The 24092-nt window shown below is 58.7% G+C and overlaps 1 protein-coding gene across 7 annotated transcripts in view; it reads right to left on the bottom strand.

Moving 5' to 3' along the window:
• CASZ1 (castor zinc finger 1) overlaps positions 1 to 24092 on the bottom strand; it is a 155788-nt gene that overhangs the window by 20430 nt on the left and 111266 nt on the right. For all 7 annotated transcript variants that reach the window (XM_074377445.1, XM_074377444.1, XM_074377446.1 and 4 more), the window contains 5 exons: positions 8452 to 8940; positions 4757 to 5591; positions 3248 to 3316; positions 1622 to 1712; positions 715 to 879 (listed from right to left, as the gene is read on the bottom strand). In XM_074377445.1, coding sequence (XP_074233546.1) covers positions 715 to 879; positions 1622 to 1712; positions 3248 to 3316; positions 4757 to 5591; positions 8452 to 8940 — 1649 coding nt within the window. The remainder of the gene's footprint in view (positions 1 to 714; positions 880 to 1621; positions 1713 to 3247; positions 3317 to 4756; positions 5592 to 8451; positions 8941 to 24092) is intronic.

Raw genomic sequence — 24092 nt, 5'->3', positions numbered from 1 at the left:
GCCTCGTCCTGTAGGAGGTGGCTCTGGAGTTCCCAGTCTGTGGCTCTACCTCTAAACCCCCCGAGGGTGAGCAGGGCTGGACCCTGGGGCCTGGCAGTCACCTTTAGCCCAGGGACTTGACTGGCGGACGGTTCCTGGCACAGGGCCCTCCCTACCCCACCCGAGCTGGGCCAAGGCAGGCAGTGTTGCCATATTGAGTAAAAACCAGTGGAATCTGAGCACTCTTGAGGGCTGGGCCGTGCCAGCATCTGCACCATCTCAGCGCCCAGGGAGCGAGCCCCCCTCTGCTCCTGGGCCAGGTTGTTTCACAGAGGCCATAACAACCCCCTGACAAATACCGGGGGAGGCGCTCCCGCTGCTATTTGCAACCCAAAGTTGCTCCCCCTGGACCTGACACCTTGAAAAAGCCCAGACTCTGCGTGGCATTAAAACAAAGAATTAAACAAAAACCTCCTCAGGAATCATTTGCAATACTGCTCTTGGTGTTAAAGCCTAAAAAATGTCGGTCTGTATAAACAGCTCGCTGAATTTCACCCGCACCAAGTATGGCCATGGGGAAGGCCCCACCCTGGCCCACCAGACACTGCCCAAGCCTGAGCCCCCAGGACGCCCTCCTCTGGCTGCCCAGCCCTGGGAAGGGACGGGGGGGGGGGGGGGGAGCCGGGGCCCCTGCCCTCTGGGCGGGGGCGGAGCGGGCCGAGGAGGGCGGGGCACCTGCATGCAGTGGTAGTGGGTGCTCTTCCCGTTGAGGTGGCAGCCGTGGTAGTAGACACTGCAGTCGTCCAGCGGGCTGAAGCGCATGAAGCCGTGCTGCAGGGAGTTGTCCCGCTTCTTGTGCATGTTGTAGTGCCGGATCACGTCCTGCTTGCTTGTGAACCTCTGCCGGGAGAGGGCCGGGTGGGCAGGAGGCTGGGCCTGGCCCCACGGCCCTCAGGCCTCCTTATCAATAACCCTCTTTGGGGTCAAGGTAGCCTAGACGGCCCCAAGGTCAGCAAACTGGATGCGGAGGGAGTAAGTCCAAAGGTCCCAGAAACACGGACCCTTCCCTGACCTACAGCTTCCCAGTAGTTATGCTCAGAAGCAGAAAGGATGAATTGGGCCAGGCCTTGAAGGTAGGGGCTCTGAAAGGTGACAAGTCATTATGTCTAGTGCCACCTACGGGCTCTGCCAGGCTGGGTTCCCTGGCGAGACACAGGGAACACCCCTCTCGTTCACTAGCTCTGTACTTACCAGAGGGTGGCTTTGAACATAAGGGACAATCTATCTGAACCTCAACATAATCATCTATAAGACGGCACAGTAATACCAGGCTCTCAAGGCCACTGGGAAGAATCAGCTAGGTCAGGTGCCCAGGCTGTCTGGCACAGTCCTTGGTGCACGGCGGACTCAATGAATGGGAGCTCGAACTGTTCTCGCTGGGATGCAGGTGGCTCCAGATCCTACTAGATGCCTGTGGGCAGCAATCTGGGAACATGGACAGGCTGGTAGTTTTTCTGGGCTCTTTGCCTGCCCGAGTTAGGTTCAAGTGGCCCGAGCAGGATGGAGCAACCCCGTCCTACTTTGAAAAGGCCCCTTGGCCGTGATGCCGGCGCAGGCGCAGGGCTGGTGCCTGCGGACATACCTGGTAGTTGCACTCGGGGTCGAGGCAGTGGTAGTGCTCGCGGTACTGGTAGGCGCAGTGGATGTGGCCACAGTGCTGACTGCCTGAGAACCTACAGAGAAGAGGGGGCGGACTCAGGCCTCTCTGGAGGCCAGCTCCAGGGTCCTCAGCCGAAGTGGCCAAGGAGAGTCTGTGCCCGTGGTCTAGAGAAGTGCTGCTGCCTGGGCCCCGTATGGAGATGTGCAGGGGCAGAGGTGATCCCCTGAGGTGAAGCAGTAGAGGCTGAGAATGCTGGGCGAGTGACTGGGCCTGCTGGGAATCCTAGACCCACCGAGTGGCAGGCCATCCTTATCTGCCCTGGGCGTGAGTGCCAGGTGGGCTTGGCACAAGGTGGGAGGAGGAAGCCGGGCCAAGTCAGAAGTCAGAGCAGAGACAGAGGAAGGGACCTGGACTGGGCCGGGGTGAGAAGGTGAAGGCAGGAGCCCCCAGGTGGCCCACCTGCCATTTCTGCAGGTGCTGCCCACCCCCTCCCCACCCAGCGCTGGTGCTAGGGACCCCAGCTGGGCCAGCCCAGGGCTCTGTTGCTGAGAAGTATTAAAGGGCTCTCTCTGTCCTGGGCTTTCCTGACACTTGAAACAGTCCAGAGTTATGAATTTTTAAAGCACAGCATCTGTTTGGCTTCTCATAGCAAGGAGCACGCTCTCCGTCAACTCCGTGGCCGGGAGCCCCATGCTGCCTGGCCACGGCCCGCCTCCCAGAAAACCCGTGCCTCCTCCAGGCCCTGAAGCCACCGGGGTGTGGTTCTGACAGCCTGGATGATGGCCACCCAGGGAGAGCACACCTTGACAACCGTGGACAAGGTGGTGGGCTCCACCTGCCTGCCCCACCAAGGATGGTGTGAGACTGAGGGAGAGAGGAGACAGAAACCCCCTTGTAAGGGGGAGAATCACTGGCAAATAAATATTTAAGCTGAAGCTGCCAAAAGGACCATCTGCTGAAGCACTAATAATAATGATAATAATAATAACAGAGCAGAGCAGAGCTGGAAAGACAGGGAGGGACGGGGACGGGAGACGCACAGCAGGACGGGGAGAAGGTGGAAGGTCAGCAGAAAGACGGCTCTCAGGGCACAGCCCCTGCCACGTGCTGCCCCTCCAGGTGCTGGTCGCCAGGGGTCTGATCTGGGGGAGTCTGATGAGGGGAAGGTTCTTCACCCGCCAATCCCACTTCCTTAAGGATGTAAAGGGGCAGGTCTAGAGCCAGGGAGTGAGGATGAAGGCCTGACCCCAGGGGAGCACACTGAGGCCCCACCAGCGAGGACAGCTGCCCTCACCCCTCCTCATCCCTGACTGTTCCACACTGGCCTGCACCCCACCCATCTATTGGGCCCTTTTGGGTACCCCAGCTCTGCCTGGGGCATAAACTGCTTATGGGCATATGGCCTGGACCACATTAAGGGGGCGGGGGCTCTGAGACGGGGCAGAGGGTAGTCCCTCGGGGGAGTCTGAGAGCAGGAGTGTGTGGGGCTGGGGAGGCAGCAGGCACCTTGGCACTAGCAGTCAGATGGACATATGGCCCCACAGTCCCCAGGCATTCCTGCCCTCACCCCACCTTCTCTTCATGGCAGTCTCCTCCCCAGAAGCCTACCTGGCAATATATTTCTGGTAAATGTTTACATCTTCGGTGACAGCTGGTTTATCTGTGGGCAATCCGTTCCTGGTGAGAGACACACAGGGCACAGCTGGTTAGCAGACGGGTGGCCTCATGCCCCAGGAGTGTCTGGGGGCAGCTCCCTGCCCGGAGGCCCTGACCCTTCTCTTCCTCACTCTGTAGTGTTCCGGGCACTCAGGGTGGGACTGGAAAAGTCTTCTCGCAGAAGACAGGCACAGGTTCAGTTAGCCCACCTTCGGCCAGGGCAGGGCTGTGGGCACGGGCCTGGCCTAGAGTCCAACCGGGTAGGAAGCCTGGGAAGCTGGGGCCTGATGCCCCCTTGTACACAGGGAGTCAGGAGGCTGCACAGAGTGGGTACCAGGGGACCCCAGGGGAGAAGGCAAGAACAGCACCAAGCAAGTACGGCTGAGTGGTTGGAAAAGCTCCCCCCATGCAGAGGGCAGCTCCCTAAATCTGCTCCCGGTTTCTCGCCCTGCCTCCAGGGGGAAGGGTCTTGCTTAGCCCCACAATCATTTTACCACTGCCCAGGGCTTCACGCTGGGTGTGCCCACCCCACCCCAGCCTCCTACCTTCTCTTGCTGCCTTCCCATGGCCCAGGCTCTGAACCTGGGAGCCATGGCCACCAGCTTGGACCCCAGAACCCCCAACCCAGAGTAGGGCTTTCCCAGCCAACCACAAGCCTGCAACTGGCCCTCGGGGTGGCAGGCAGAGGAAGTCATGGGCAGATGGGGGTACCAGGACTATGCAGTGCGTGTGTTAGCAGATGAGCACATGTACAGAAGTACAGGCAGACCTCAGCGATGTTGCAGGTTTGGCTCCAGATCATTGCAATAAAGTGAGTATTGCAATAAAGTGAGTCATGTGCATTTTTTGTTTTCCCAGAGCATAGAAAAGTTATGTTTATGCTACACCGTAGTCTATCAAGTGTGCAATAGCACCACGTGTAAAAAGCAACACACATACCTTAATGAAAAAATACTTTAGGGGTAGGGGCGTAGCTCAGTGGTAGAGCATGTGCTTAGGATGCGTGACGTCCTGGGTTCAATCCCCAGGACCTCCATAAAAAAATGCTTTATGCTAAAAAAAAATGCTAAATGTCATTTTACAACGCAGAGGTTGCTACAAACCTTTAATTTGTAAAACCAACAACAACAAGACCTGCAATATCTGCAAAGTGCAATAAAGTGAAGCACAATAAAACAAGGCCTGCCTGTACCCAGCGTAAGCATGTGTGCGCAGCACGATGTGTAGTGCACGGGTCCACCAACCAAGTCTGAGCGATTATGTAGACAGAGGAGTGTGTGTGTGTGAGTGGCTGCGCGCATACGTATGGAAGCACCTGTATGAGAATCTGAGTGCACAGTGGATGTGCACAAGGTGTGAGTGTGTGTGTCCATAAACAAGAGCTTCAGAGGCAGGAAGTGGGCCTCTGGGCCACTCTAGTCCCAGGCTCAGGGCTGGCAGTGTGGGTGGGGCGTGCCTTACTTGACAGTGGAGACGGTCCCCGTGGTGATGGAGTCTGTTTTGGAGAAGGTCGACTTCAGGTACTCGGGAGTGTTGAAAGGCAGGGAGGCAGGTGGCTCAGGGCCCGAGCTGGGGGCGCTGGGAGCAGTGGGCACGCTGGCGAGGGGTGCAGGAGCCAGGCTGGGGGTGGGTGGAACCTTGGTGGGGCCCGGCTTCGGGATGGCCCGGACGTCATACTTGGAGGGACGCCCCACCTTGCCCGTCTTGAAGGCAATGGCCCCGCCCATGTCGGGGCTGCCCTCCCCAGGCTTGAAGAGGTGCAGGTACTTGACATTCTCCAGGTCGTACTTGGATGGCTTCTTGTAGGCGCTCCCATTCTGGGGTCGCAAGTGCTCGCCTGTCTTCAGTTTCTGGATGAAGAAGTCGTACTTGGAGGCACGGGCCACCAGGCCCTGCATGGGGACACTGCTGTGAGAGGGCAGAGGCAGGATGGTGGCCTTGGTTTCCAGGTGCGTCGTGCTGCTGGGCAGCCGCAGGCCAGGCAGGGGCCCCATGGCCTCCTTGCCCGCCCGTGCCTCGGCCGTGGCGCCGTGGGCCGGCCAGGACAGCTGCTCGCCGGCCTTGAGCTTGCGGATGTACTCTTCATACTTGGAGAACCTCGCCCGTTTGCTGAGGGCGTCCTCAGAGGCGGGCAGCGTGGAGGAGGTGGTCGCCTCTGGGGTGGAGCCAGCGTGCAGCTTCTCGAAGCTGATCTTCCTGGCCAGCTCGTCCCTCGTGTTCTGGTCGTCGTAGCCAAACATGCCAAGGAACTCAGTCACGGTGGAGGCCGCATAGTCCCGCAGTGAGGAGGCCTCTCCTACAGCAGGGAGGAGAGGGGCAGTCAGGGGAGGGAGCAGGGTAGCCAAGGGACAGGAACCCCCACCCCCACAAAGAGGGAGGGAGCCGCCTGGGGAGGGGGCGGAGCAGGACATGATCTATGGACATTTGGCTCACTTGTTAGGTTTTACGACTCTTAAATTAATTTGTTTAAAAAAAAAGTAATTAATACTGGGGTAAAATAAAACGAGTTCATCAATGCCAGGAAAATCAATTTCCTAAATGTTCTGGCCGATGGCTTTTCAGTACATTAAACAAAGTTTCATAAATGTCTCCGCTCTCTCGCCTTGGCCTAATATGAAAGAGAAGTCATTTTACTGGAAGTAAGGCCAGATCCTAACCTGCCTCCCAGGGTCGGGGTGAGAATGGGTGCTGGGGATAGGCAGGGCTGAGGGCCAATGGCTGGGCAGTCAGGAGGGATCCCAGGGGCCAGAGGAGCCACTGAGGATGGGTCGGGGTAGGCCTGGCTGAGCCTGATGGAGGGTCCTCCTTGCCCCCTACAAATGGACACACAGGTCACTTATCCCTGGGAGGACGAGGAGCTTACCCCAAGTCTTCTCAGGACCTGTCCTCTTGGCCCCCTCCGAGCCCCCCAGGTTGCTGAAGGTCCCAGACAACAGGGTCGAGGGGATAGGGACTCTGCTAATGTGTTTGCTCAGACTCCCTCAGGGTCCCCTACTCCAGCCAAGACTAACAATGTGGAGGGGGCTTCAAACCTCCCTGGCCATCCTCTGGTCACTCATGTTCATGCACAAGGGTGGGCCACCCCCAGGGGAGTGAGAGCCGGAGAGGCAGCAGCTGAGTGCGGCCCATCTCTTGCTCCACTGTGTCCACAGCAGGACACACAGAGATCCCCGGGGCATCCTCCCTACAGGGACACACGCACATGCACACACACTCAACCTCACATCCCTAGTGACCTTCCCAGCTCCACAGGCACACACATGTGTACATAAACCTCCCCAAAGTCCATACCCAGCTCCCCAAGATGAGCCTCAGGATGGCGGGGCAAGATGATCCCATTCTGCCTGGGGCTGAGAAAACCTAGCAGGATGTAAAAAAGTCTCCGAGCTCCTGCGAGGAGAGGGAGGAGGGAGGATGGCAGTCCTGTGAGGACCAGGACCCCACCAGGTGAGGAGAGGACACTGGCGAGCAGCACCTGGCACCCACAGTGGGTAAAGCGATTGAAGCAACCGACAGACAGCCGTTCCCCTGGGTGAGGTGGCCGGTGGGCAGCTGTCCTGACCTCAAGCTACTAGGGGTTGGGGACCCAGCTTGGGAGGAGTGGGCTCTGGCTGCTAGATTCAGTGGCTCAGGGACCAGGGAGAGGGGCTAAAAATAGCTGGAGGCAGCTGAGCCCTCGCTATATATGGCAGAGAAACAGAAGGCTTTGAAGGGCAGGCAGCTTAGAGCAGGGAGGGGGCCGGGCAGGGGTCCCGGGGGCAGCCCAGGGGCCTGCATTCCCAAGCCCAGGCTGGGTGGCTAGGGCTTCGGCTGACTATCTCTAGTGCCCAGGGCCGAGCAGGCCAACCCGGGTGTCACACTGCAGTCCCATAGGGCCTCAAATCAGAGGGGTGAGGCCTGGGGCCATGAGGCCACTGGCAGTTCCAGCCCTGCCTCCCCAGCTCTCTGCTCCCCAGGGAGGGGCTAGGGCGCTGAAGGGACAGCAGCCTCTGTCCCTGTCCCTCCCCTCTCCTCAGGCCCAGCGCAATCACCTTGTGTCTGGGAACGGCAAGGGCTTTTCCTATCAGAGGAAACTGAAGGTCACACTTTTCCTCATTGATCTTGCAATGTTTGTTAATTACTCTGTCACTGATGTGGCGAAGGATAATTAAACAGCTCTGTTTATATCTTATATGCATAATTATGTGGCTGCGCAGGGCTCCCCGCGCAGGGAGGAGATGCGCCCCTCACTGCAGGGAGAGGGGTTAGGGAAGCGGGCAGGGGAGGCTCAGGACACCAGGCACAGGCTGAGAAGGAGGCTGGGAAACTGAGAAAAGACCCCAGACCCAGAGTTCCAGCCCTAGCAGTACCCCTTCCCACATGGAACCCTAGGCCATCCCTCCCTGGAGCAGAAGGAGCTCAGGGCTGCTCTGGGTCTAAGGACAAGCAGACACCAGAAAAGCCTGGCCTTAACCATCTCGTGGGAAAGAGGTCAGCCAGGGGACTGCGTCCAGGGCAAGAGGGTGTAACAAGATATGCCAGCTGGGCCATCCCTGTGGCTCTGTGCCTCACCTCTGAGCAATCCTGCCTAGGAGAGCCAGGATCCCTGCCGAGGAGAAGGTGGGCTGGTGAGATGGGGGGAGAAGGCTTTGGGGAGAAGGCAAGAGGAGGGTGGGAGAACAGGCTCATCCTAGAGCTTCTTGGAGAAAACACCTTTACTGACAGCAAGCTCGTGCGGTTCATGATGCTGACTACCACCCGTCCAGGGACTGCATCGCCCACGGCTCCTCCCTGTGCAGGTGGGCGTGGACAGTCATCTACCCGTACACCGTCCGTCCATCCATCCATCCATCTGCCTGCCTACCCATCCATCCATCTATCCACTGCTTCCTGAAGACCCTCTGTGTGTTCAGCAGCCCATCTCAACCCTGCTCACATATTTGGGAAACTGCCTTCTCAGGCCCTTCTCCTATCCCTGCCCAAGTCATCTCTCCCATTCCAGTTGTGACCTTGGCCCCAGCCCACCCATCCTCAGTCCTCACTAGGTCTGAATGAGGGGTCACTATTTGCAGTGAGAGTGAGGGAAGTGGGCATGCTCTGTGGATACACACCACTCCTTCCTTGCTGGGCTCCCCTCCTCATGGGGTTGTGTTCCATCTGGGGCTTCAGACACCCACCTGAAGCCTGCTTGGCACTGGGGCCACTGTCATCCTTGGAGGCTGCCCCATCCGAGTCCTTCTCCTCCATGCCGCCGCCTTCCTTGGAGGGCTCTTCGCCGTGGTCTTCCTCGTCGCTGCAGCCCTGTGGCTGCACCATGTAGACACCCTCGGGTGGCAGCTCCAGACCCTCTCGGGCAATCCGCCCCAACACGGGCGTGGATGCCGGCTCCTCACTGTACTCCCCGTTGACCCACTTCTCGATCACCGCCCGCCTCTTGTCTTCCTCACTGCGGGGGGCCCGGGCCGCCCCAGGCTCGGGGCCACTGCGCTCTTTGTCCCGGGGCCTCAGGGGGCTGCCCTCAGCTTGAGAGCCAGCCTCTGCTCCCTTCTCCACCACCACCTGGCGGCTCAGCTTGGCGCAGATGGCGTTGAGCTTCAGGCCGCCTTTGCGCTTGGCCGCCATCGCGGGCTTGCCTGTGGGTGGGTCGGTGCACCGGGTGCCTTCAGCTGCAGGGATGAAGGAGAGGGGTCAGAGGCACGTGTGCCAGGCACAGCCACTCACCTCAGCAGCAGGGCAGAGAGGACCCTGCCCGGTATCCCCCAAGCCAGAGGTCTCCCCAGTCATGCCCCCCCCCCCACGCTGCCCCGAGACGGCAGGCACTTGTTTGTCCCCTCACTAGCCTGTGAGGTCCATCCTCAGAGCCTGGCATGCACTAGGGGGTTCCGAAATACTTAGTAAACGAACACATGAATGAATGAATAACTCTTCAAACACAGAGGCAGTCTCTTCCCAAGCGCCTGGCTCCTGGAAGCATTTCCTATACTTGTTTGGCCCCAGGTGCCTCCTTGGAGAGGCAGGCTGGCCGTGCCCTGGATAAAGGAGGGTGGGATTCCCTGGGACACTTGAAGACACTGAGGGACACAGACTAACGAGCTGGTCTTGAGGCAAAGCTAGCAAGTGACAGCAGCCTGACTCCACCTGGGAGCTTCTGCCCACCACACGACCTGCCGGGGAGCAGACAGCCAAGAGCCAGGGCAGCCTGTGCCAATCTCTTGCTTACCATGCCAGTAGCACTTGGCTGGTACCCTTCCCCACCTGGGCACCTCATCCCCAGCAGCCCCTCCGCCCTGCCTGGTCCCTGGGCCCCACCTAACACCAACCTCTGCTCCCTGCAGAGCCCCAGGATCTGCTCCTTTTCTCCAGCCACCAGGACCCTGCAAAGGCGTCCATTTTTCCTCCTTAGGGTCCTTCCTGCCCCTTCACAGACCCTCTCTTGGCTCCTCTGGCCATATTCTGTTGCTTCCCCTTCTCCCCAAGCCTCAGGCAGGGCTGTTCCAGGACAGAGTCCCTCACTGCCCTTCCGAGGGCCACTGGTCTCTGGCTGTGGACCTCCCTCTGTTTTCTCTGCCTCAGCCAGCTAGTGCAGGCCTGGAAGGCCAGGCTGGCCCCAGGAAGCCCACTTTCCAGCCCTGAGAAGCTGCAGCTAAACCATGTCGGGATTCCTCACTTCCCCAATGAAAAGCACAGAAGCTGTAGTTACGGCGCCTAGTCCCTGAACACGCCAGCCCGACACAAACAGCTGGAAACTGTAACTTGGCTGCCTGAGCGCTAGCCACCTCCCTCACGCCTGCTAAGCGGGGCGCCCAGGGCCCTGGGGCAAATGCCAAGACCACTCACCACACAGCCTGGGACCTGCCACAAAGGCCGACAGAAGTGGACACATGTACACCTGTTTATCTGTGTATCTGTCCGTCCATCTGTCTGTCCACCCGTTCATTTAGTGAACTCCTATTGTGTGCCAGGCCCTACGGTGGCGGCGGGGGTGGGGGCCACGGCAGACACAGTCTTGGCTCACATCCGCTTTGTGCACAGGGAGCCCCACTGAAGCAGGGCTCTCTTGTGTGACCCTCAACAGAGTGTGGGCATGGCCAAGTCTGCACAGAGGTCAAAAGGCTAAATGAGGGCAGGTCATGGTCTCAGATTCATGGTCAGAAGCGGCTTCACGATAATGGTCAAGATCCTAAAAACCCACATACCTGGAACCCACTGAGAGGCTTACTGGGGTGGCCACACCTGTGCCAGGACCTATGCACAAGCAGACTTGGCTTCTACACACAGATGGCTGTCCCCCGATACAGACAACGCCAGTGCCCCCAGATCCTTGCCTTGAAGCCAGGTGACAGCCTGTATGGCCTCACTTGGCCCACAGGGGTCCAGTGATCCCAGCCCAGTGCCAGAGAAGGGTCTGCTCAATTCCCTCCAGTTCTCCCATTCCTGCCACCCTGGCTCTGACGGCTCCACCCTCACCGTAGCCGGATGCCAACTCTACCCACGTTTGTCCACATCTCCAGGTTTGTGCTGTCCACACCCAAATCTCCAAGCATTGTCATGGGTTCCTTCTCAAAGCTCAGCGATGGGGCCCATAATCACATTATCCCAACCAACCTCTGGCCAGCCGCCAGGCTCCGTGACACCAGGTTTCCTCCAGCAGGCCTATGGAGAGCAAGCCTCACCTGGCCCTCTTTGTCCCCTGCCCTGGTGTAGAAGGGAAGGGTGGGAGTAGGGGAGCCTGCTCTATTTTTACCAGGAGGTAAGCAGCCAAGTGTGTATGGCAGACGGCAAATGAATCTATAAATATTTATCCCAAGGAAGAGGGAAGCAGAAGCTCCCAGGGCTGCACTTGCTGCTGGTGACACCCCCTCCCTGGGCCCCCACCCATCCTGGAGCCTCCTGGCACTTGGGCCCACCCAGCCCAGCCCACCCTCTCCTGATCTCAGCTGTGTGCCTGGCTCAGCCCCTCACAGGCCCCCACCAGCTGCGATGCAGCTGTGCACCGGGCCCACCCCCTTCCCGTGTGCAGGCCCCTTGGCTCCGCCTACACCCCCTACACCTGCCCTCCAGCTGCTGCTCTGTCCCAGCCCACCTGCCTTCCAGATGTTGCCCTCCCTCTGACTCTACCGCTGGTCCTGGGGGGAGGTGAGAAGGCGTGTGGGCCTGGGGTGCAGGGCAGGAGGCAAATGCAGGCCTTACTCATAAGTGCAAACACATGTGACTTTGGGGCTGCAAGGAGGGGTGTACGTAAGAGATGAGGCTCAAGCTGCCTGCTTGCCGGCCCACCTCCGGCCCTCACGGTGGGGCCTTTCTCCCTCCCGCCCCCATCAGGGTCCTAGGACCTGCAGACTACCCCCTTTGTGGTCTGACCCCAGGCTCCTGTCCATGTAAACATTCCCCTGACTTTCTTCCCTAAAACATAAACGCCGTGGCCAGGCCTCAATGGGAGGAAGCCATCCGTCCCCGGCCCTGTCACTGCCCCTTTCATCTCCTTCCCGCCACCAGCCTGCCCGCTGCTCTATTTACACTGGACACTTCCTCTGGGAACAATACTGCCCAGGAGGCAGGCCTGGGCCGGAGGCTGGGAAGGAGAGGGGACTCCCTTACTGCTTACCCAGGAACCGGCCCAGGAACCCGAGGAGGCGAGGGGCGGGGCAGCTGCGGTGGGCCCAGCCGGGCCTGGGGGGAGGGGAGCAGCCCGGGCCCTCCCAGTCTCCAGCCTCTGGCCCTGGTGGTGCTGGACAGGCTCGGGGCGAGCCCTGGGAGGTGGCACAACACCACGCATGGTCCGACCTCTGGGGTCAGACAGTCATGAGTTCACTGCCTGGCCTTGCTAGCCCCGGGCCCTGGGGTGAGCTTTCTCCCCATGAAAAGGCTGCAGGCCTGTAAGGTTAGAGGCTGCTTGTCTGTGCCAAGCACAAGGCCTGAGAAGCAACGACCTGGGAAAAGGCAGCTGAGCCCTAGGAGGGGACAAACAGGCAAGCATGGTGCCACATCCAAGCACGGGACCCCAAGACTACGAACCACACCTGGTCCAGAAGAGGCAGTGGGGACAGGAGAGGCTGGAGGGCTGGACTGTGGACAGGCTGGCTGCTCAGCAGCAAATGGTCCCTTTCTGGTTCCCGGAGCCTGAGCCTCCCCTCTGAGGGCTCCAAACCCAACAAGCCCCAGCAGGCAGCTCTCATCTCCAAGCTGAGCGGGTCCTGCTCAGGGTAGAGAAAGGAAGAGGCGAGAACTGGACTGTCCATGCACCCGTCAGGCACTAGCTCACGATGTCTCACAAGGACCCCGTGAGGCATGTACTGTCACGGTCCCATTTGACAGAGGAGGAAACTGATTCTGGAGCCGAGAAGACACTCCAGAGGCCAAGCTCACGAAGGCTGGGGCTCAGCAAGGTGCAGGGCCACCACCGTGTCCCCATGAAGGATCCAGGTTGGCTCTAGGAAGTCTTAGGCCTCCCTGCGAGGGCTCCTTTCCACCCTTGTCCATCTCCTCCTCACCCCCACTCCCAGTTCCCATAACACGGAGCCCCCTAAAGTGTTAACTGTGATGGGTAAAATGGTGCAGCAGATTGCTACAATAAATAATTTACTGATATTTATAAATATGCAAATCAGCCAGCTTCAGAAATCGAATGAAGGGAGGGCCTCGGGAGAAGGGCCCGTTATGGCAGGAATCTCATCACTCCCTCCAAAGGCTGGGGAAGGCCAGGGCTCCTGCCAGTTCTGGTGGGGAGAGGGGGGCTCCTGTAGCTGCACCTGGGCCCCTCGCTCCTGATCCCTGGGGACCGTGGGGGTGGCTGCAATGGCTCCACCTCCTCGCCTGCTCAGGGCCAGGTCCTCCCCTGCCCTCCAGCCTGGGCTCATGGGGACCAGAGGCTCCAGTGCCCACCACCCACAGCCAGGTCTCGGAGTCACTTGTCCCGCCATGGGGGTGGGGGTTAGTCCCTTGGGGCTGGGCAGGCCTGGCAGCCCCTCCCCACCCGTGAGTAATGTGTTTCGGGGCTGGGCGGCCTGTCAGCTACCAGGCTCCGCGTGCTTTATGGGCTCTGCCTGGTGGCTCTGAACTCCCTGGTAGGAAATAAAGTTCTCCCTGCGCGTCCCTTCTAAACATTTCACTCAGTGGAAACGGTGTTTAAGAAAAATGAGGACATATTTCTTCCTAAGGATGCAGTGTCCCCTTTGGGCAGCCTAATGCCCGCTGTATATCAAAAGGTGGTAAGACAGGGGCCAGGCACCCGTCCCCTCGGGTGGGGGTGGTCTGGGGCCCACCTGCCTGCTGCCAGGTGGCTCAGGGGCCACAGGCACCACTGGGCCACTCTGGTGGCTGCCTGGGCCCATGCTGCCTAGAGCAACACAGCGGCTGGCACCCTCTGAGCACCTCCCCAGTGCTGGAGGAGGTGCCGGTCACTTCTCAGCAGCACCGCAGTGATGCCCCAACATCCCCACACGGCCGCTGTCCTGTCCCTGTTTCCAGATGAGGAAGCAGAGCCCAGCGACGTGGTCAGTTGCCACGGTCACCCGGAGTCCACGCTAGAGCCGGACTCCCCCTGGGCTTGGATGCCTCACTGTGTAAGACCTCACACAAACCTCCCACAGTCTATCAACTGGGGTGGCAGCAATGCTGAAGCCTCCCTGCCACCCCTAAGAACTTAACTTGACAGGCCACGAGCCCCAGTGTTGGGGTGCTCTGCCTGTGTTCATTCAACAAACAGTCTCTGAGAACCGTCTACAGGCCAGACCCTGAGCTTAATTCTGAGGCTATGACATGAATAAGACAGACCGTCCTGGTCCTTGCCATCACGGACTGTTCAATTTAGATGAGGGGGCAGACGTTCAAGTCATTACAAGTGTGATCACTGCGATGAAAAGTCTAGGTGCCACAGGAGCAGCGAGTCTGCGAAGCAAGGAAGGGTTCCTAGAGTCACCTGCTCTCTTACAAGCTCCCCGCACCACACAGCCCATCTCCATCTTAACAGTTCCCTCCCTTTCTCCCTGGCCAGGCCTATCCCTGAGGAGAGGGCTGTCCTTCCCTCTCGGGCCCAATCCCACCCTGAGCTCGAAAGAGAAGGGCCACTGAGCTTCTGCGGGAGGAAGGAGTGGCCACTGCTCCCCCAGGGCTGTTAGCCAGGTCCCCTGGTCCCGAACAGCTTTAAGTCGGGACGCGGGGGGCCCAGCCACTATGTCCTACATGCCCCCCTTTGTTTATTTATTTATTATGATTTTTTAGTCCAGTTAAAAGGTTTACTATCCAGACGCGTCTAAGTGGCCTCACTTAGCGTAAGTAACTCTATAAATCAGGGGAACTGTTAGCATCCACCGCACAGGCTGGCTATCAATCTCCCCCAGGTCACAGCCAAACAGGAAGGGGAGAAAAAAAGAGTTACCACCCAGGGGAGATTTAAAACACACACACGGCGCACACACAGACTGCGTGCGCGCACACATACGTGGGCATTTCTCTACTTGTACACTCATTATATTCACACAAGCACATGAGAGCAGCCCGGAAACCGGCAGTGCTGCGTGTGGTCATGATAACCACGCACAAACACGGCTCCTGCAGCCTGAAGGGGATACGGAACCTGAAGGAGGGGAGTCTCTGGTGGGCCCCCAGGGCCGGGCTCTCAGTGCCTGAGCCACCCCGCTGAGGCCAGCGGCTCTGGAGGGCTGCGGAGGGGCTCTGCTCGGGCCTCCCTCCTTCTGTGGCCCCTGCCTCTGCCAAACCCCAAGGGACCAAGCTTTGCCCTGTTGTGTGCCTGAGGGAAGCACTCGGCAGGGAGGTGGAGTCCAGGAACAGGGGTAGGGAAGCTGTCAGCTGCAGGTCCTTGCCCACCGTGCCCAAGGCTGGGCACACCCCAGGCACAGCACAGGACCCAAGAAGGGCAGTGCCATCCCAAGGAGGGACTGGCGGCTGTGCAGAGCACTGGAGGGTGCCCAGGGTAGGCAACCACCTGGAGCAACCTTTCTGCAGCGGCCTCAGGACTGCCTCCCCTTCTCACTGGAGTAGGTGTGGCTGCAAGTGCACAGAGCTTGGACACAGGCTCCCACCCCATCCCTAGAGAGGCCCCATACCTAGAAGGCCCCACTAGGACCTGGAGTGGGGAGGCCACTCCTGGGCACCCCTCAGCCTCTCCTGGTCTCCTCTGTGGATCCCCAAGGCAAGAGGGTGGAAGACCCGCCCAGGCCCACCTCCTCTCCCACCTCGCCCAGAGGCCTCCCTGGCTCCCCCGCCCGCCGGCCCGCTGCATCTCCCCATGAACTCTATTTCTCTTTCCTCTCTGAAAACAACTGAGCTGTAAATACTGTTTAACCTTCTCCCCCCCCTCCCCCCACCCCCTCCCCTCCGCACTATAAAAACACAAATATGCTATAACTCAGCCGGCCCGGCCGCCCAGCCTCCAACATGCCCTGCGCCCGGGCCTCTCAGGAAGGTCATTACAAACGACTTTCCGATTCACTGCTCCTGAAATAATTTTGTGTATTAAAACCTGAATCTGCACTTTCTGGGGCCGAAAGCCTCGCTTAATTATGGCGGGTGTCCTTGGGACGGACAGTGATCCTTCACTCGCCAGCCCGCGCTCCAGCCCTCCGCCCGCCAGCCCGCCCCCCTCCCTGGGTCCAATCTGTTTTCAAAGTGTGTCTGTCCTTTATTAAATTGTTTTCTTTTCCACATTATCAGTTGCCATGGAGACCTCATCTCTCGGATTATTTGAATTTCATTATATCTATTGATTTGGGAGCATTTCATCTTTTTTATTGTTTTTCTGTCAATTTTCAAAACGAATAACCATCTAATTTGCGTCAGTGCTGATTATGTTTGTCCCTCAATAGAGGTCGGCAGCTGCGCTGGGGAAACAAATCAATGAAAAACCATCATAAAACTCCCCACTCCAGTCTCCAGGATGTGTGGGTGACATTCCACGCCTGCGAGAGACACACTCATCAGCTCCAAGTTCAGCTACGGTGGCGGCAGCTCCACTCCACGTCCGCCTCCTCTGGCCTTAATATTTAATTCCGCGATTTGGGGCATTATTAGTGGTGTTTTTATTAGTGCGTGTGCATGTGAGTGTTCTGGTGGTGGGCTGGCTGTTTTGTTAATTTGTGGGTGAGGCAGGGAAACCCCGGAGGAGGGCAGGGCAGACGGTGCTGGGGGTGCGGTGGGAAGTGGAGAAAAGGGGGGGATGCCCTGGGGACGGGGCCCGGGACCGGGAGGACCACAGTGAGGGGCTGGAAAAGGGGGGACGCAGAAGGGGGACCTCGCAAAGGGGAGGAAAAGAGGGAATTCAAACTGCTTACTTTGTTGGTTTTTTTTAAATAATTTATGCAATTTTAAGCATTTATGTATAAATTTTTTAATAAGCCACCCTGGAGCAGGATGGCCATTAACATCCCAACGTCCTTCTGTCCAATGGGCTGGCGGAGAGGATCAATTTCTGAGAGTACTTTCCCTTTTTTATGACATGATAAAATGCTTTTAAAGCAACTTACACAAATATGGAAATTTTTTTTTCTTTTTTCCCCGTCCCCTCTCCCTTCCCCTAACAGCTTTCTTATCCACCAGGGAGGGGGGTGTGCGCGCACACACACTTGTGCTCACGCTCTCTCTCCTGCTGGGGAGGGGGCTGGGGGGCTGACCGGGAGAGAGCCCCAGTTCTAACTGGAACTGGCCGCCTGTCCTTCTAACAAGGGCATAAACTTTCATTACCCATGCACGCAGTCAAAGACAATTTAGGGAAACGCGCTGCTCGGAAAAGGAAAACCTCAGCGATTCGTGGCCCACGCTGCCGCTGCCGCTGCCGCTGCCGCTGCCATCTCGGGGGCTGCTGCCGCCTCCAACATGAGGGACCTGGGCCCTGAACCTCTGGCCCTGCCCAGAAGGAGGCAGGGAGGGGCCCAGAGGGAGAGGAGCGACCAGACAGCGCCATGGGAGCACCCCAGCCTGGGGCAGGGGCCGGGCCTCTTCCTTGGTCGTGCTCTCCCCCAACACCCCTCCACTGACCCCTGCCAGGTGTGGTCCCTTAGGGCAAGCACAGGACTCTTCGTTTCTGCCACCCAGTGCTGTCTTGGAGCAGAAGGTTGGCTCTGTGGATGGACGGATGGACAGACAGAGGGACCGAGTCAAGATAAAGTAGGGAACTCAGCCCAGACAGCCTGGGGTCCCTGCAGGAAACACACAGGCACTGGGGAAAGGCTTCCTCTCCAGATGTCACCTGTTCTAGAAGTGGGTCCGGGGCAGGAGTGCCTCTGGGTGTAAAGGATCCGGGTACTAAATCGAGAGGGGGTGGCCTGGCCACCATCACCTTGACCCTGGGTCCAAGCTCCTAACTCCGTGAGATGGAGCCAAGCCTTGTGAGGAAGAGGGTGAGTGGCCTGTACCCAGACTTGGGGACAACCCTCATTTCCGCATCCCCTTCACCTTGTAGACTCTTCTCTTGATGGAAGACAGCTAGAGGGACCTGAGGTGTGAGCCCCGAACCAGGGCTGAGGGGGATGATCCTGGTTTCTGGAGAGGGCCCTTCCCCACCCTGCCACTGCAGTCCCTCTGAGGCCATACCTGGGCATCTGGACATGCGCAGCTTCCAAATAAGACAAACTGACATTAGAAACTTGGCCCCTCTCTTAAAAGCTTGCCACTTTAAGCAAGTTACGTCTCTGCACTGGCCATCAGAGTCCTCGCCTGAGATGCAGGGCTGTTGAAGGGATGATGTGGGGTGACATGTCTGGCACAGAGCCGTGGAGCATGGTGCCTGCCATGGTACTCGACGGTGACTGTGGACAGGGCCCCTGCCTCGGGGGCAGGAAGGGCTGGGGCAGTCAGGGCAGAGAGTCCAGCCCTGCTCGGCCCTGCCTTTGCCCAGGGATCTGGGAACTCTCAGTGTCCTCCCGCTTCCCCCATCCCCTCAAAGCCCAACTTTCTCCTTGGGCCCTCCCACCCCAGAGCCCCTGAGCCTCTCTCAGAAGGCATCCTTTCCTCTGGGCGAGCTGGCCATGGGCAGCCCAGGAAGGATCCCACAGTGTCCTAGACCCTCAGCAAAAGCAGCAAGGGAGCGTCTCTGGTGTGGCCAGGCACCCCCAGCCTTCAGTGAGGACGCAAGCAGAGCAGGGCTGCGCCCACCCTCCTCCTCTTTAGTGCTCAACCCCCCCCCCAACTGTCATTAAAATAACAAGTTTCTGTTACAATCTAAACATTCCCACATCGCATAAAGGGTTATATTACACCCGAGTCACTCCCGGGCCCGTGTTTGCACAGAAAAGCTCACGGCAGGTCCCCCCTCCTGACGAAGTGACTTATTAAAGTTTAAACAGTAATTAACAGAACAATAAAAATAAAGGGATGTTTGGGGAGTCATAGCGCACACAGGGTTTTTGGCAGTGCCAGCAGTTTTTCAGTGCCCTGCGCTGGCAGCAAAATGCGACTGTGAAGCCAGAGGGGACGGAGGACAGGGCCGGGCTGGGCCAGGGAGACTTCAGGCCTAAAGGGTGAGAAACTGAGGGCAGACAGGAGGAAGGGGATGAGGGGTCCGGAAGGCCCTTCTGGGGTCTGTGCGGGGCCACCAGCCCCACCAGGACCTGGGGTAGCAGGTAGCAGGGTGGGCACAGCCAGAGCAGAAGAGAAGGTCTAATGTTGGCAGGAAATCCACCGACCCAGGTTGCGGAGGCTCTGTATGCCAGGGCCCAGCCTGGCCCCAGGCACTTTCTGGGAGCCCAGTGCCTTGGTCACATCCAGCCAACTCCGGCATAGACCTGACTGGGGGAGGCGTTGGGTACCCCGGCACCATGGGCATCACCAAACCCTGCAATTAATGATTCCTGGGACTGGACCTCAGCTTCTTTGAGCTTCTCTCCCAGTGCGGCAGGTACCTCTCCCTACTCCTATGGCCAGGGAGTTGTAGCCACTAGCCCCTAGATGAGTAAGGACTCAGGGGAAAGGCCTTCCTCTCCACCCTCTAGGAGGGGAGACCAGCTGGCCCAACTAATGCTGGGCCCCACCTGAAGAAGGAAGTACCTGGCTCACTAAGCCAAGGTGAGCCCCCACTGGTGGAGTCCTCATTTGCAAAGGTTCTCAGGGAGCCGGGCCTGGAGGGGCTGCCCTAAGGCCAGGGCACCCCGCGGCTAGCAGGCCAGGCCAGTCATCCTTTGCCTCTCCTGTTCTCCCCGCACAAGTTCTACCCAGAGGCTTAGACACCTGGCTGGGCAGCAGGGGTTGGTGGGGGACACGGCAGAGAACCAGGCAGGAGCCTCGGAGAGAGGAGGGGCTCCACCTGGGTGAGGCCAGCCTGCTCAGTACTTTATCCTTGAAGCCTCGGGGGCTGGGGAAGAAGGGACAGCAGGAAACCTTAGTGACCATAACGCGAGTGTGTTATCTCATGCTGGCCATGTGATGGGCACCAAGGTACTGCTGGGCTGGCCCTAGACTTACCAGCTCCCCAAGCTGCCCTCTCATTCTCCCTTCTCCCAGACTCCCTGGGCCCTGGCTGTCACAGGCTATGTTGGTGGGGTGCTCTCCCAGGGCCATCCTCTGTCCTTACAACCCAGAGCCCATGACCAGTCTTGCTTCCCTTGCCTGCCCACCGCCCATACCTGCCTTTCCCCTCCAAGGAGAGCCTCTGTAGAATCAATGTTCTCTCCTCACCACAGAGCACTAGTTCCCACAAGAGTCTGTTCAGTATAGCATCCCCAACTCAGGTATTTCCCACTAGGGCAGAGCAAAGGTCCGACTTGGGAACACCATGAGGATCATGAGAGTGCTCTGACCCTCCTCTTGGCCTCCTCCATCTCCCTCTGGGCCTTAGGTGCCAACCTGCTGGGGCCCACCTGATGATCCTAGTTCTGCCATAGCCTCCCTCCACCTTGGTGCCTGCCACTGGCAGCCTGGACCAGCGTCAAGCCCAGAAACCAGCCCCTGGCCCCAGAGCAAGCAGCACCGCCAGGTCCCTAGCACAGGTTCCCCTGCTGGTTCCTCCACATCACAGCCGCAGGGGCTGACGTGAGCGGCTGCAAGCCACGCTTGGAGGTGAGATGCTGGGCTGAGGCCAGAAGCTCTCTCTAACCTCATGTCTCCTGGGATCTGGCTCCTGGGCAGCTGGCGGGCACAAAGGGCAGAGACTTGCTTTGGCTGGGCCTCTCACTGCCTCTCACCAAGGCTCCTGCAGGCACAGCTGCCCAGGGAAGTACAAGGCCCCCAGGACCTCAGAGCTGCCTGGGCTCTGGGCACGGAGAATTTTGCCCTGAAGACGTGGAGAAGAGCCAGCAGCCTTCCTTTCCCTCTTTCTCAGGCAGAGCTCTTTGGGGCTTCACCCCTGCCCCAAGATGAGTGACTCGTGAGGGGAGAGTGGAGGGCCAGGCAGAGAGCTCAAGAAGGAGCAGGCGATGCTTCTCAAGCCCCTAGCTGCTGTGCTCAGGAGCCAGGCTGGAAAGAATGACAGAAGCTCAAACCTTTTAGCTGCTGGAGAAAGCTGACTGAGTCACCCAGCGCCAAAGCTTGGAGGAGGGGGGCAGGGAAGGTACGCTGAGGGTTAGGAGAACTGGCAAAAGGCAGGGCCCCAAAGAGGGCAGGTGGGGACAGAGCCCTTCTAACAGGTGTGCTCTAAGGTGGGCAGACTGGGAGCAGGCTGCTCATCCTAACCTGCTGTTTCTAGAGCCCCCCCCCACCTTCTCCCCTACCCCTGGAGCATGGCAGGCAGCTCTGATTGGACGAGGAGTTCCCAAGGGAGGCAGCCATCAGGGCGGAGGCTGGCCTAGATCTGTATGGAACTTAAGAACTGGAAGGGTTTTGAGGTCTAAGAGGTTGCTAGACTTGTCGAAAGCCCAGGCCACTCACCTGTCAGGACCAAACAAATCCAGAGACCCAGTTCCTGATCTGGGCTGTCTCATGACCAGCAGATCAAACTGTTCCATATCTATGTTTTAAAAGGGAATTTTCTGCAACATTTGGGAGACTGCTCCAGGGCCCATCAGCCCCAAACACCACAAGGGTTCCCTGCTGGACAGGCTTTGAGACTCACACTGGCCCACCTGGACAAGGACTCCAAATGGCTCTGAACCAGTATCCCTAAGGTTCAGGGCCCAGAATTTGGGCTCCTTGACTCTCTCAGGGACACACAAGTGGAATCTGGCTCTATGACCTGGCTCACCCCCTGGAAATGGGTAAGACACACGGGTGGGTGACCACGTGGGAGGCAGAGCCTGGGCGCATGGAGGGAGCTCGAGGATTGGGGTAGGGACTTTCTCTTTCAGGGACTGAGATCCCCCAGAACTTGCAAGCTGTGCTATGAAGGGGAAAGGGAGCAAGCACCATTCTGGGATTAGAGGAGGAGTTTGGGAGAGAGAGGCCCTGGAGTGGAGGCAGGTAAGTACAGCCTCAAGGCAGCCCCGGGAGAGAAGGTGGGAATGGCAGCAGGTGGCAGAGGGGTGCTATGGGTGACACTGCCACCCCACCCTCCCTACAGCCCATCTCCACAATCCCCTTGCTGAGGCCAATGACGATGACATGAGGGGACTAATTTAGGAGTATTTTTAAAACTGTGGCCCTGGTGGAGGGGTTTAGCAGTTGTCAGCCATCTGGAGTAAGGAATTACCGTCACCTCCCTGATCCTATAGTCCCTAAACCCAAAGCTGGTTACAGCTCAAGGGGGAGGCAGCAGGTGGGTGGGGGTGGGGCCCATTCCAGGGAGGTGCCTGCAGGCCGGGAAGCACCTTCCCTCGCCCTAGGAGGGGGCCTGGGCCCCGGGGAGGGGACCGGAGAGCCCAGTGTCCTCTGTGCCCACTCAGGCTCCCCCACCCGCTCACGCACGCTCACTCCCTGGGCCATGCCGGCTCGCGCAGGGGCCGTCAGGTAAATTAGATCTGAAAGCTGACAATTTCTGACCATATTTCCTTGATTATTTCAAACAAATGCACAGCAGCCGCTGTAAGGAGATTAAAGTGACATAAACGTCCCGAGTGGGAGGGGGGAGGGCAGAGGATTCAGGTCACCCCCATCCGTCCCCCGCCTGACAGACGCTGTATCGCTATCCAATCCAATAAAAAATCCCCCCCTTTTGCTTTAATTAATTTTACAGCTAGCTTGCTTAATTACTTTCAATCAAAATCCTCCTGCCATCGCAAAATTAGAGATGGTTGAGCTCCATTAGCCTAAATTCTTCATTTCCATATAGAAAAGAGGCTGTCTGCATAGCCAGCCTGGGCCCCTGGCAGGACAGACGCCCGTCTGCCCGCCCGCTGCCAGCCAGCCCACTCCCGGCTTCCGCCCCATGGCTATCTGTGGCCTGTGCATTTCCCCTCGTTCTCCATCCCCGCCCCTTGGGCTGAAAAGAGTTGAGGTCTAGGAGGGGTACACTCTCCCCTGCCCCCAACTCTTCCCCGGATTCGTGCAGGGACTGCAGAGCTGGGCTGGACTGCCAGGGTTGGCTGCTCCTGGCAAAAGGATGGCCAATCCTGGAATCCTGCTTCCCTGCTACGGGGCCCCTGATGCCCCCAAACCCAGGGCAGACAGTTCTCCTGGGCCCTCTGCCTCATCCCTGCTCACAAAGCAGAGCTCCCAGCAGGGCAGGAACACTTCCAGTCTTGGACTTAGGCCCCAGTCGGTAAAGACCCCTGGAACCAACGTCACCCAACATCACCCAGGGTCACCTCTCTGCTGTTTCCAGCTGGAATCCTTGCTCACTATCAGAGCAACTCCAGGGCCAGCTGTCTCAAGGGTGCTCACCAGCAATGCAGCAGCCCCCAGACTCTGTCTGGCCTTCTCCAGGGGGCCCCATGGGCTCACCCCTGCTCACCCTCTCCCGTAGCCCTGGTTCCCAGCCTGCAGCAGCTGCTCTGTTCCTCCACCCCGAGCCTGGGCTGGGGAGGTGGTGGGCCTGGGCTCTGTCCACATCCTGTGCCTCCAGTGGCTCCCTTCTCCCTGCTGCCTGCCTCCTCCTCACAGCCCCCAGCCTCAACTCCAGAAGCTCCACTTCAGGTTTTCCACGCCACAGCCCTGAGTGTCACCACAGGGTCCAGCCCAACCTGGGCTCCAGCTGATTAAGGATCTGCAACAGGATGTAGGGATTACAGTAAAACCTGGCTCCGGATCTACAGGGGCAGAGGGCCAAGTCCTGGCTCTGGGACTCCCCTCACCTCCCCTTTTGGGCCGCCCCCTCAGTCTCAGCTGCCAAGGGCCAAGCAAGGCTGAGCCTCTGGGCCCTCTATGGGTTCTTGGCTAGACCCCGGGAATCAGATGACGAGGGGTGGCATAGGGGACCCAGGCCAAGTCTGGCAGAAAGGCAGGATGGGGATGGGGTAGGGAAGGGGAATGACGGCTAACACCTGCCCCAGATCCGTTGTTGGGACGGGAGGCCAACCGGGTCTTCCTTCTCAGGGAACCTGTACGGAGATAGGGTGTCCTGGGTCTGACTTCTGGAAGCTCCCTAAAGGCTCAGTGAGGCTCTTCCAGGAAGCGGGCTTTAGGGCTGCCCTGTCACTATGTCTGAGTGACTCGGGTTGGGCGAAGTAGCTGAACCTGGACCTCGAAGCCAGTCTTCCGGGACACCAGGACGCAGGCTCAGTCAGCAGGTTCCTTGCAGGTCTCGGGTTAAGGGCTAACTCAAGTCCTCCTCTTTCGGGGTCGGTTGAGTTTCTCAAATATATCTCAAATACCTTATGGGCACTGTCCCCATGGGCGCTAGGGACCCAGGGAGAATGGTCTCAGGTACCAGGGAGCTCAGATTCTAATGGGGAAGACACACCAGCACCAAAGCATTCCCCACACCACTGAGGGCACAGAGGGGAGGCCAGCTGTGAGTTCCAGGAAGACTTCTTAGGGTCCAGGCCCAGGCTGTGCCTGG

Source organism: Camelus bactrianus, chromosome 13 (assembly GCF_048773025.1).
Source record: "Camelus bactrianus isolate YW-2024 breed Bactrian camel chromosome 13, ASM4877302v1, whole genome shotgun sequence".
NCBI lineage: Eukaryota > Metazoa > Chordata > Mammalia > Artiodactyla > Camelidae > Camelus > Camelus bactrianus.
This window is presented reverse-complemented; position numbering and strand designations above follow the sequence as displayed.